At 59.8% G+C, this 12,686-nt stretch overlaps 1 protein-coding gene and 1 long non-coding RNA gene across 12 annotated transcripts in view; one reads left to right on the forward strand and one right to left on the reverse strand.

Moving 5' to 3' along the window:
- Positions 1–6,736, forward strand: part of SORCS2 (sortilin related VPS10 domain containing receptor 2) — a 445,133-nt gene extending 438,397 nt beyond the window's left edge. For 5 of the 11 annotated variants that reach the window (XM_074350798.1, XM_074350820.1, XM_074350821.1 and 2 more), the window contains 3 exons: positions 2,486–2,631; positions 3,981–4,054; positions 4,310–5,642. In XM_074350798.1, coding sequence (XP_074206899.1) covers positions 2,486–2,631; positions 3,981–4,054; positions 4,310–4,333 — 244 coding nt within the window. In that variant the 3' untranslated portion in view covers positions 4,334–5,642. Of the gene's footprint in view, positions 1–2,485; positions 2,632–3,980; positions 4,055–4,309; positions 5,643–5,673 lie in introns of those variants that run through there. The other 6 variants (XM_074350786.1, XM_074350815.1, XM_074350776.1 and 3 more) reach the window with 4 other exon arrangements.
- Positions 6–2,474, reverse strand: LOC141574671 (uncharacterized). Its single transcript, XR_012501646.1, has 3 exons — positions 2,190–2,474; positions 805–1,442; positions 6–655 (listed from the first exon to the last, which is right to left on the reverse strand). It is a non-coding gene; the product is annotated as an uncharacterized LOC141574671 (long non-coding RNA).
- Positions 6,737–12,686: the final 5,950 nt, after the last annotated feature.

A 12,686-nucleotide genomic window follows, 5' to 3' on the forward strand; every position in this document is an offset into this window, starting at 1 on the left:
CAAGGCTTCCCTCCCTGGGCTGATCTTGAGCCTTGGGCTCAACTTCCCAGCAGGGCCTCAGAGGGTCGTGAGGGCCTGTGGTGGGCTGTGGGTGGGGAGGGGCCTTGTCTGGACCCCTCCCTGGTTCCATCCTCCTCTCTTCTCCACCCACTGAGGCCACGCCCATTTGACGGATGAGGAAACCCAGGCTCAGAGAGGTTAAACAACGTGCCCAGGGCCACAAAGCTGAGGAGGAAGGAGTAGGGGTCCGACCTCGGGCTGTGCCCCTCCACGCTTTCTCCATCACTCGTCCACCCCGTCTCCCTGAGAGCTCCTGCATCCAGACAGAGGGGCTGCACAAGGACCCCCAGGGTGGGAGGGGCGGGGTAGCAAGTCATCAGGAGGGGTTGCAGTGCCTCTCTTCCCCTCTGACCTTGGTCTGCATCTGTAAAATGGGTTTAGTAACCCACTGTGCTGGAACTACTTGTGGGCACCTCCAAGGGGCTGGTGAATTTGAACTCACCTGGATTCTGGACCTGGGAATGAGCATAACAGCCAAGCAGTGTCACCAGACTTACTTCCTGCAAAATGCAGTGGCGAGATCTGACCCCACTGTTTCTCCCCGTCTTGCTGGTTCAGCTCCAGCGGCCTCAGGGTCTCCCTGGGCGAGCGCGCCCTTGGGGACAATGGAGAAACTCAGCTCATTCTCTACTCCATGCTCCTCTGAGGCCAAGGGTCCCTCCTCCAGCCCACTCTTCCCTCAGCCCTGGACCCTTCTGGGGCTCTGTCCTCAAGCACCCTTGACTCTGAGTAACAGCCCCCAACCTGTGGGGCAGCCCAGACGGCCGTAGGTCTGGGTCAGCATCGAAGACCCCATTCTACCCGCTGCTGACCAGCTCTGTGGCCCCTGCCATTCTCTTCCCCTCCCTGAGCCTCAGTTTCCTCATCTGTAAAAGAGGACTAAGTAGGGGGGAGGGGAGGGGTGGGGGGGCAGGAGCAGACGCAGCCCCCCAGCCCCTGCAGGCACCCTACGATGCCCTCCTCCCTTGTCACCACGCGTCTGAGACCCAGCTCAGGCTCGGCCGACGCAGGCCCCGGGTGTGGGGGTCCCCAGGGTCTGAGAACAGGTTAGGTGCCGCCTCCCAGGTCAGAGCCTTATTGGAGGCAATGGCTGGAGGCCAGAGTTGCCCCCTCCCCCGCCCCTTTCTCTTTCTCCTCCGACCTCAGTTTGGGTGCAGATGCCCATTTGGGCTTCCCCAGGCGCACTTTGAGGGTTGCAGGGCGGCAGGAACTGCCCGGGAAGCGGAAGGCAGGCCTGGCAGGTTGGGGGAATGGGGCAGGATTTTGGTCTCTTTAAATGGCGTTCTTCAGACCCTCTGAGGGCTGGACTGCAGTTTCCACAAATTGCTTCGGATTTATCGCGTGCAGCATAAAGGGTCCAGAGGGAAACTGCTGCCATGCATCTGGAGGAGGGGGAAGGAGGAGGAAGGGGAGGACCTTGAGTCAGGCCCAGAAGAGAGAGGGGAGGGTGTAAGTGGCCAGCCTGGTGCCCCGTGCACTGAGGGCTTAGTACTGAGTTAGTCATTCGGGGGGAGGGGGGAGGTGGAGAGGAGGCGGCTGCCGTGGAAACAGTGGAGCACAATTATGGGGTAAGTGCGCTCCCCTGGAGCACTAGGTCCCCCAGGGCAGGAGAGCAGAGCAGACAGGAGCTGGGCAGCAGAGAAATGCCCCAGCTGTCCTGAGGCTTTAGGCTCTGACATGGCCTGTGGAGCCCAGAGAGATGGGCTTTCCTGGTTGGCATATCAGCCGGCATGGGCTGGGCCTGGCTGCATAAGAACTAGCCCCCAAGTCTCAGAGGTTTACAGCCACCAAGTACCACAGTCCCCTGGGACCAATCACAGCCCCACCCACCCTGGGGCCTGGGTGTGCATCCTGCCATCTAAATATTTCCAGAAAACTGTCAATGTTTGGTTCTCCCACTAGAGTCTTAGTTCCCACATCTGTAAAATGGGGCCATTTGCTCCAACTAACTGGGATGTTGGACATAAAGGAGCCTGGCCCAGGGGGCCCTGAGCCCCATCCCAGCTCTCCTCTCCCTGTGCCCCTGGAGAGGAGGGAACGGGAGGACAACACAGCCCTGGGACCCAGACAGGACTCAGCAAAGTCCTCTCAGAGCCAGTCAGTGTCCTGTGCTGCCTGGGAACACATACCTGCCAACCCAGCCAGAGCTCAGGACGTGGCTTTCCCAGAGGTGCCAGGTGACAGGGACATGAAGGAGGATAAACTACCCTCTCCCTGCAGCGTGCTCTCAGAGGAGACAGATGGACAGTGAGCACTCCACTTGCTGGGAGCTCACAGGAGGGAGGGCTTCCTGGAGGAGGTGGCTTGGAGCAGAGGCAGGGCAGGAGACAGACCCAGGAGCTTTGTCAGCACCAGGCACAGGGGTGGTTTGGGGCCCGCAGGGCAGCGTCCTGGGCAGAGCCCTGAGCCACACCTCTGCCCACAGGAAACGCCCCGGCAGGACCGTGTATGCCCAGATGCACAACGAGAAGGAGCAGGAAATGACCAGCCCCGTGAGCCGCAGCCAGGGCGCGCAGAGCGCCATCCAGGGTGAGGGGTTAATAGATGATGACCTCCACCCACAGACTCTAGGTAACGCCCGCCCCGAAACCCGCCTCCCTGCCCGCCCGTGTCCCCCCCGCCGCCTTCTGACCTGGGGCCAGGCAGACCCTGCGATGTGTCCTCTCTGTCCGACGAGGTGATGACCAGAGCCCTGGGGCTGCTGTGGGGACTAAATCAGACCTGTGGACGCCTGTGTATTGCTGTCCTTCTATCCTTTCACACCTGTACCTGGTGTCCCTGGAACCGTGAGAGGTGGAAATTGCCATCCTCACCTCTTAAATGGCTGGAGGTAAGGCTCAGAGAGGTGTTGTCAGTCACCCAGGAGGCACAGCAGGACAGTGGCTGGCCTTGGATCCAAACCCAGGCCGGCCTGGCCCCGAAGCCCGGGTCCCACAGTTTCTCCCGAGAGTGGTCAAGGAGCAGACCCCCGCCCTTCCTCTGGCTCCCCGACCTTGGTGGGATCCCTGACTGTTGGCACAATGGCCCCATCATCCCTTCCCCCACCAGCCCAGCTGAGATCCTCAGACCAGTGGATCTGTAGCCCCTCGAACACAATAACCCCTCACTCCACACCAGGAGCAGGCCCAGTGACCCCCAACACGATCTGATGACCAACCTGGGAGGCAGGCACTGGCCGTGTGTCCGCTTGACAGATGAGACAGCCGAGGTTCAGAACGGCCACTCAACCTCCCCGAGTCCCTCGTGAGGTGGAGCCAAAGCCTGTGCCCCTCCCCCAGGCTGCAGCCCCAGGCTCAGGGCAGCTCCCTGCACATCCCCAAGGACCCCTCTGCCCCATCCCTCTGCCGCCCCGGGCAGGGGTGGTTGGAGAGCCTCCGGCATGGCCCGGCCCCCACCTTCATCAGGTGGTGTCACACCCCACATGAGAGGTGGCAGCTGAGGCTCCCTGTGGACCCAGGCTTCCCAAGCCTGGGCAGAGGGGTGGGCGTCCTGGGAAGACAGGAGTTCCGCTCTCCTGCCCCCGCAGCTGTTTGCTGAGAGCCCCCAAGAGCAATAATAGTAATAATAGTGCATTGTTTACTGGAGCACTTGGCCTGCTCCAGGCCCTGCCCAAATCCGCAGGTGCAGTTCCCTGCTGGGCCCCATCACAGTCTTTCAGAGGAGGCACCATTACTGTCCCCAAGTTACAGATGACAAAACTGAGGCCGCCAGGTGATGGGCCTTAATGAGGGCTCACCCGGCAACTGGGGCTCATGACCCCGTACCCCCGCAGCCTCGCTGGATGCTCTCGGCTGCTTCCTCCACCCCTGATGTCAGATCTCAGCCAGGACCCCCAGCTAACCCTGGCGTCTCTGACCCTGACTGTGCCCTTCTCTCTCCCGCCGCCTCCCGGGGCCTCGCCTGGCCGTGCCACCCTGCAGCACCCCCCACCAGGGGGGGACCCGGCCCCTCCTACATCCCCCTGCTGCCGATGCCCAGGGCGGCCTCCCTGCAGGTCAGTGGGTGTGGTGGGTGGCAGCCTCACCCCCAGTGGCCCTCTGGGTCCACTGCTTGTGACAACACCGGGAGATCCCACCCTCAGGCACCCGCCCAGGAAGCCCAGAGACCCTCACCACCTCCTCACCTGCGTCCAGGCACGACCCGCGCACACTGGCTGAGGCCACACTGTGTCCCGCACGGCCCTCCGTCTCTTTCTGGCCCTGCGGCCTAGGGTGGGCGTGTGTTCATGCCCGCGTCTCTGTGTTTCCAGGGAACCACTCCGGTGTGGTCCTGAGCATCAACTCCCGGGAGATGCACAGCTACCTGGTGAGCTGATGCACCAGAGGCCCACGCCCAGAACTCTCTCCAGTCTGTCGCTTCATCCCCTGCGGAGAGCACAGGACCACACATGCCCCCGGCACTGGGGCTGGGACTGGCACCCCCTCAGAGACCTCGGAAAAGACACCTCCAGCTGCGCCCACGCAAGGCGACAGATGCCCCCTCTGTCCAGTTAAAGCCCGCCCAGCCCGCGGACACATGCGGACCCGCCGGCTCCCACCCTCCCTGGACACAGGCCCATGGCGCCGCCCGGCTGCACCCCCCCCCCCAAACCCTGGTCACTCCTCTGTCCTCAGCCACCCTGGCTGCCCACACCACATCACCCCAGCCAAGGCTGGGCCCAGCTCCTCACGCCGAGGCTGGGCCCCCCTGGAGCCTGGGATAAGAGCCTGCTGGGCTGCCTGCACTCTCAGAACCACAGACCCACCCGGCCCTGCACCGCGGGCTCCTGTCCCTGCAGAGGGACACTGCAGCCCTGCTTTCCTCCTCACAAACCCTAGGAAGGCGGCTCCTGCCCGCATGGCGTCTCTCTGCAGGGCATCCACCCCTCCAGAATCCAGTCCCTCCCGCTGTCCCTCCAGTTTTTAAACTGCAGATAATGTAAATACCTCTCTAGGTAGCTGTTTGCGTTTGGTGGGGAGGGTTTTTTCAACTTCCTATTTTTATCGCCAGGCAATAGCCCCATTCTCGGGAACCCGTTTCTAGAACACCCAGGGATGCTCCTCAGCCTCTCCTGGGAGCCTTGTCTCCCGGAGCCCACCGGGCAAAGGCTCTCCCTGGCCCCCACTTTCCCCACCCTCCCTCCCCTTTGGGGGCCCACGGGGGTCCAAGGGAGCCAGTGCCTGCACTTCTGCAGGCAGCCAGTAGGTGGCGCCCTCGAGCACGTTTCCCGACGGTGGGCCCCGCGTCTTAGTGGGCACGGGGTGGGGGGGGGGGCGCGGCCTCTGGAAGGGCGGAGTGTTCTGTGCTTCCTCATAGTTTGAGGGGCGCGGGTAGAAACCCAGGAACCAGAAGAGGTTTAGGACGCAGAGCTGGAAGGGCCACCAGGAGTGTGCCCCTCCTTTTGAAGATGCAGAAACTGAGGCCCAGAGAGGGAGTGACTTTCCCAAGGTCACACAGCAAGACAATTAGCAGAGGCACCCCAGGAACCAGCCCTCTGCTCCCCGTGCAGTGCGAGTCTGGTCACTCCCAGATGCTTAGATTCAGGGACCCCAGGAGTATACGGGGGCGGGTTTTCACCTTTTGCCTTGAAACTGAAAATCAGGACCCCCTGCTCCCCCCACTCCTCTCCCCCAGGCTGGGCTTCCAGGTGGTCGGGGCCTTCCCCTCAGCGGCGGGGAAACCACAGCCCAGGCTAGGAGCCCGCTGGCCGCGGTGAGTCCAGAATGAAGTCTAGGGGACGCTAACCCACCTCCTTAGAGAAGAAGCAGGGCCTGGGAGGTGGGGGGACCCGGGGATGGATCCTCACGCCCAGGGCCGCCCCACACGCAGGAGTCTCTCAGTCTTTGTGGAGTTGGGGGGAGTCCCTGGAGCCCAGCCCCCTGGGGTCACACGTGGGGACTCAGAGCAACTCTGAGACCAGCTCGCAAGGGGTCACTGCAGGTCACAGGGGCAGGCGCAGAGACATCCCCCTCCCCACCCTGCCTGCCCCAACCCTGCAGATCACACCTGGCAAGTTGTCCTCAAAACCCTCCTTGGGGAGGGGCTGGGGCAGGGGACCTGAGACCGGAGCTGGGGGTCTGTGTGGGAAGAGGCTGGATTTTCAGGGCCCTTGCCTGCTCCCTGCCCGCCTGCAGTCTCCAGACACACCTTAGTAAACCTTGTGTCCGGCCGCACACCCAACCCGGCCTGTCTGGTGAGCGGCGGACCAGGGTCAGACGCCCATCAGGACCGTCCGGCACGGAGTCCCTGGGACACAGCCCCCAGCTCGCCTGGGCCTGCGGGTGGCAACCCCTTGGACCTCCCCAGACCCTCTGCTCCGTCTCTCGCTGTTTGGGTGGGGTTTCTCCTTAGCTCTTTGTATTTTTCTTGTATTTTATGTTATTATTTCTATTAAAAACCTTTTGGGGGAAGAGTTGGCATCTATAACCTTACACTTTTCCTGCCCTGTAACCATATAGATGGACACGTAGGTCTGCGGGGTCATCTGGTTACACGTTTGAGGGTCTATCTGACGTGCAGGGACCCCCGGGCACCCGGGCGCGAGCCGGCACCTGCTGTGGGCAGCTGATGTTCCATTCCACCAGGTCGAGCCCAGACTCCGTATATGCACATACAGAGAGGCGATCAATTCTTTCTTACTTTTCCTTTTTAAAAATCAATAAATAATTTGTGATGCTTTTAACAAAGATTAAATGAATATGATCAGTGTTTGCCTTATTATAATGCTGTTTGTAAACCTTTCCCTGAACACACACACACCCTGGCCCCAGAACCTGGGACCAGGGACTCCGAGCAGGGCTGGGAGCAGGAAGGGGGCCATGACACTGACCGTCTCAGTTGCTGGATCCAGAACGTGCCACCTGCAACGTGGTAATGTCACCGCGTCCTCACATACTTCCCCCAGCGTGGCTCACTTCCCCCGACGGCCGGCGGAGGGGCCCCGGGGCGCAGCCACGGGCCCGGGGAGGCACGGAGGCCTCTGCAGCGAGAGGAGCCAGGAGCTGGAGGGCAAGCCCCGTCGTGGTCAGCGGGCGGCCTTTGCCCTGACGGGGAGCCCTCGGGTTTGGGAAAGCTGCTCCAGGAGGCCCTCTACGTGGCTGCATAGGAAAAAAGAAGGGGCCTGCTCCGCACACCTGGAGTGGCGGCCTTCTGTTTCTGGCTTCGCACTTGGTGTCTGAGGGGGACGGGGGCAGGTGAGTGTGGCCCGGCTTGGATGTGAGAGCAGCCCGCCACCCCTGCATGCGCGCGCGCACACACACACACACACGCATACAGACACACAGACATATACCTGCACACTCACACACGCACACACACACACACAACTCACACACTGACACCCCCCCCCTCCTCTGGGCTGTAATCCATCCTTGCAGACAGGGTTTAGTGTCAACACCTCAAACACCTCCTCCCAGACCTCAGGCCCCTTGAGCCGGTGCCAGGCCCTGGGCCGGACCCGCGAGTGGACGAGATGAGACCCCTGGGCCCTGAAGGAGAACCCAGGCCAGTGGGGAAGCTGACAGTGACCACATGGTCCAGCAGGGGCCCAGTGACCCGAATCCATCTTCCATGAGAGGCACATTTGAGCCGGGCCCGCAGGACCAGGAGGAGGCGGCGGTGAGACAGGCAGGAGTTGGGACCATCCAGGCTGGGATGCCGCCCAGGGGACAGAGAGGAGTGTGTACATATCTGTGTGCGTGGTGTCTGTGTGTGCGTGTGTGTGAGTGTGATGTGATGTGATGTGTGTAGTGTGTGTGGAGAGACAAGACAGACGTGGAGGCGGCACCAGCAGTGTGTTTGGAGGACGTCGGAATTGGGCCATTTCCTCTCCCTGTTCTAACCGCCAGGAACCAGGGGGGTGAGAACTCCCTCCTCTCTGGCTGGCGTCAGCGTGCCGGGGGCTCTTCCGAGGGTCTTCCCCCTGGAAGGGCCGGCAGGTGTGATGAGAGGCTTGCTCCTCCCACGTCGATGCACCTGGAAACTTTTCCTGTAATGATGGACCAGACTCGGAGAGGGGGCCACGTGGGGGCCACGGGGACCCTGTAGGGGTCACAGCCCTAGGACTGCCCCATGTCACAGCCAGTGACAGCTTCCTGTCAGGATGACGAGGACACAAACATGCCCATGTGACCGGCCACAAAGTGCGGGCGCTGTGGCCACACCTTCACTTCTCGTCAGCAGGGCAGGCGTGAGGGTCCCCTGTCTACAGACCAGGGAACTGAGGCACTTGGAGGGGAAAATCATTTTTAGCCCAAATAAGAGGCTTTGCTCTAAACCTCCAGCAAAACCCCAAATTCCTGGAGGACTCAAACTGGCTTTCACCCAAGACACCCAAGTCCAGAGTCATCAGGTAGCAGTGAATCTCAGTGGAACAGACAGATTGGAATCAGTGGAGGAAAAACACTTCCTCCAAAGCCGCTGTCCTCAGCCCCGACCCTGCCACTCAAGCAGAAATGGCCAGTCACCGAGGAAGCCAAGACAATCCTACATCGTCGAAAACAGGTCCCTCCGAGGGCCTGGCGGCCTCCTTCGGGAAGGTGAGCCGTCTCAGGGCTGGAGGGGCACTCGCTGCCTGTGGGGACCCCCAGAAGAGGCGGTCACCTCATTTCTCAGTTGGCAGGCCCCGAGCCCCATCCGTCAGGCACAGCTGGGGTCCCCCTGCAGGAGATACCCCAGCAGGTGCTGAGGCTGGTGTCAAAATCAACACCCTTTCTGCGGGGATTTGTGCAAAGTTGAAATCAGGACCCTTCTGAGAAAGCCCCACTGCACCGAGAGAGAGAAAAGCGGCCCCGACAGGCGGCTCCGGCTGGGCCAGCCCCGTGGGGCCGGGCCTTCTGTCTGCACACACGTCACCAGGCCTCTGTGGCTGCGAGCAACGGGCCAGAGCTGAGAGTGTCACACCTGAGCACAGACCGGCCAGAGGTGACCCCAGGCCTTCGCGGCTGAGCGAGTGGGGGCCATGCCTTCACCCGTCAAGGCTCAGCCTCCTGAGCCCCTCCTTCTAGCCTGGAGCATCGAGCTGCCGGTTCACAGCGGGGCCCCGCTTCCCGACAGCACCTGAGTCGTCCCGAGCCCCCTCCCGCGGTCCACCCTCTGGCCAGGCCTTCCCAGCCCCTCTGACTGAGCCTCCCCCCAGGGCCGGTGATGCACGCTCTCCCTCACTGCACGAGGACCACCCATCTGTCCGGCTACAGGTGTATCCCTGGTAGCATCTTCGGTCCTAAAGTGAGCAGTCTCTGTGCATGGCAGTCACTCTCAGAATAGAAACCTACATCCCTCGAGCTTTGCATCACAGTATTAAATGGAGACTTTTGGTGTGACTGTTTCTCCTAGCCACAGTCCACTGCTCAGGCGGAGGCACGTAGGTGTTCTCAGGTCACAAAATGGCTGCAGCAGCTCCAGACTGGGCATCATCCTCTTATAAAGTCTAGAGGCTCTGGCCAGGTCACATGGTCATCCCAAAGGAATCCCTAGAGCTCACTGTCCTTATCTTGAGCCACACGTGCCCCTACCCTCACCCCAAGCCAGAAGTGGGGCCACAACATGTCCCTGAGTTTGGGACAAAGAACCACCGCAGATGAAGAAGTAAATGCTTGATCTACAGGCTTCACACTAGGCCACGGGGTCAATTCCAGACATGCACATTCAGTGATGGCCTGCTGGATACTCACGACTGGTCTGGGGCCTGTGCCCCTCACTCTGCCTTCCAGATTAACATGGAAAACAAGAATGCCTTCAGCATATAAAAGGGCAGCAAGGCGGAGACAGGACACACAGCTCGTGAGCGGGAAATACGTGGTCTGAAGGGAGCGCTCCTCATTCAAGAAGAAGTAACTGGGAAGAAACCACCGCAGCGTCAGCGGGGCCAGGAAGACAGGCTGCCCTGAGACAGCGGGAGCGCCGCGGCGGGTGCGGGGAGAAGGCACAGGTTGTGGAGGGGAGTTTATTACAGGGGGCTGGAGGAAACTTTAGAAATTGTATGCATCGCATCTCGATGTGAAATGCAAGAAACCACACCGTCTTTGAAACAAGATAGTGGCGGTCCCAGCCTGAGTAGGAAGGGGAGTCGCCGGAGGGAGATGAGGGAGGAAAGTGAAGACGCGAGAACAGAATTAGCATTTACTTGCATTAAGGACAATCAAAAGCAGAAGGTGACTGTGTGACACGGTGTCCCCACTGCAGAGAGCGGACTGCACATCTCCAGACATGGGAAAGGGATGAGGGACAAGGATAAAAGCCTTGTAAGAGACCAGTGAGCTCACCGTGCAGCAGGCTTCCTCGGGAATCAACCCCCGCAGACAGCTGAGAACACTCTGAGCCTGCAGCTCCGAAGGCTGACGCAGTAAGTCAGACAGAAGTGAGCACCGGGCGGGGTGGGGGAGGGGAGGAGCAACTCAGAAAATAACAGTCTGTCTGCATTCAGGATAAGGGACTCCAGAAATTTTTACTTTCTCTAAATGAAGGCCAGCAAAAGAAGCCAGTTAAAATCAAAACGCTGCAGCTGCGCAGAAGAGGACCCGGCGCCACCGGACCCAGGGCTCCTCTCAGTGTCATTAACATCGCAGCACGAGCCCTCCCTAGGCTTCTCCGTGTGCTTCCCGCGCAAGAACCCGCCCCGAAGGGGACGGGTGCGCCAGAGCACCAGGGACCCGAGCTGTCGATCAGCCTGATCACTCAGAGAACCTGAGCCGTTAGTCAGTCAATCAATCAATCAATCACAGACGCGCCCCTAAGCCAGGACACAAGGCGGCAGAACAGGAGCGGCGCCACCTCTCCTCTCTCGGACGGCCCCTCCCAGCTCTCGGGGGTGTACCATCTTTTACTACCATTTTACTTTCCTAATAAAAATCTTGCTGATATCACGCTGTCTCTGGTTAAAAATTCTTTTTTTTCCGGGAGACTAAGAACCGAGGTAATTCTCATTTCCCTTTTCCCGGTAACAGTATCAAGTCCATTCTCTAAGAATTTCAGAATTTGAACCATAAAGATGAAAAAGTCCTAAAAATTCCCGCCCACCCAGGGATGCCGGAAGAAAAAAGTCCTACAAAGTTCTAAACAGAATGAACAGACTACTTACGCGGGGGGGTCAGAAGGGCTCAGACTTCTCTGCTGTTCCGGAGGCGGAGACCGGGGGAGGGGCCGGCGGGGGGCGGGTATGGAGGCGGCTGCTGTGTCTGAGTGTTAACTCATTTGTGAAGCAGAAGAGCACGCTTAGATTTAAAAGTGTGCAAGAACGTGTGATCTGTGCACTTTCCAAAGTGGGGGAAAGCTGGTATGGGATTAACCTACGTAAAATAGAAAACCACCAAGGTCCCACTGTGGCGCACAGGGGGCTGTACTCACTACCTTGTAGTGACCTGCAAAGGGAAAGCATCTGAAAAAGAATAGATTTATATACGTATGTAGAACTGAGTCGCTGTGCTGTGCACCTGCAACACTGTAAATCAACTGTCCCTCAGTGAAAAAAGATGGGGGGAAAACCCACAAAGACACCTTCTTACCCACCAAGAGGTGGTTCAAAGGCAAGCTGCCCCTTGTGGACAGTGTGGGAGGCAGAAAGGGATCGTGGTAGCGTCCGTACCGCTTAACAATATTTGTCGTGACAAACACAGAAGCGGGAGAGAGAAGGTAAAGCGTCCCCACACGCCTGACTGGGACCCCGGGTTGGGCGTGTGGTTTAAGACCGCGGCAGGGCGGGATCTCGGGGACTGGGCTGGCTCTCCGTGACGTCTGTTTTGGCTTCACGACGCCTGGCCCACGACGTATAATGACGTGTGTATTAGCGAGGTCGCCTGTTTAACACGCGTGTCTGTCACCAGCTGCAGGGAGGGGCAGATGCTGCCAGTTTAGTCGGCTTTCCTGCCTCCAAGTGCCCCCAGCACAGTGAGTGCTCAGTAAATATTCCCCAAAGGAGTAAGTGAATGAATGGTTAGTGGAAGAAAACAGGAGTGTTCATCCTGCTGGGAAGATAACCCACAGAGAAAGGGGTTTCAGCTCAGTTAGTGTCTTGCAGGACGTTTCAGGGACGGGTAAGTCTCTCGTCACTCGATATGTGTGCAGCAGACACTCGGTGCCCAGCTGTGCCTTTTCCATGGGACCGGGGTGTTTTAAACCACAGGCTTTATTATTACGCAGCATGCGGAGGCCAGCAGGTCAGGAGAGGCTGCCACTGAAAAGGTCAGTTCCTTGTACTCCCCGTTCCCAAGAGGAGGGGCCGCACCCCGCCAGGCCACGCAGGGCCAGGTGGGGAAGCACTGAGGCGTCCAGGGGCGGGGGTGGGGGTGGGGGTGGGAAGAGCCTTCAGTGGTTTCACAGGAAGGAACAAGCGAGGCAGGGCAAGCAGCCTTGGGGGGCCGGTCTGGGTATCTCAGTTTGCTCTGGGACGCAGGGCTGGCCCCAGCTGTGGGGTACCTGGCCCTGGGGTGATGAGGGAGGGGGATGGTGGTCCAGACTTGTGAGCCTCATAAAGGAGGTGGTGGGGGTGTGGACTCTGGACTGGTTGGTTCACACATGAACTTGTGTGTTTGCTGGTGAGTCCTTGACCGTCTCTAGGAACTGGCTGTCCCTCCAGGGTCAGTGAGGTCCCGGGTGTCAGAGCATCAGAATAAGAAGACATGCTTAGTAAACGGACAGCCCTCCCGGTCGGA

Source organism: Camelus bactrianus, chromosome 2 (genome assembly GCF_048773025.1).
Source record: "Camelus bactrianus isolate YW-2024 breed Bactrian camel chromosome 2, ASM4877302v1, whole genome shotgun sequence".
In the NCBI taxonomy this organism is placed as follows: domain Eukaryota; kingdom Metazoa; phylum Chordata; class Mammalia; order Artiodactyla; family Camelidae; genus Camelus; species Camelus bactrianus.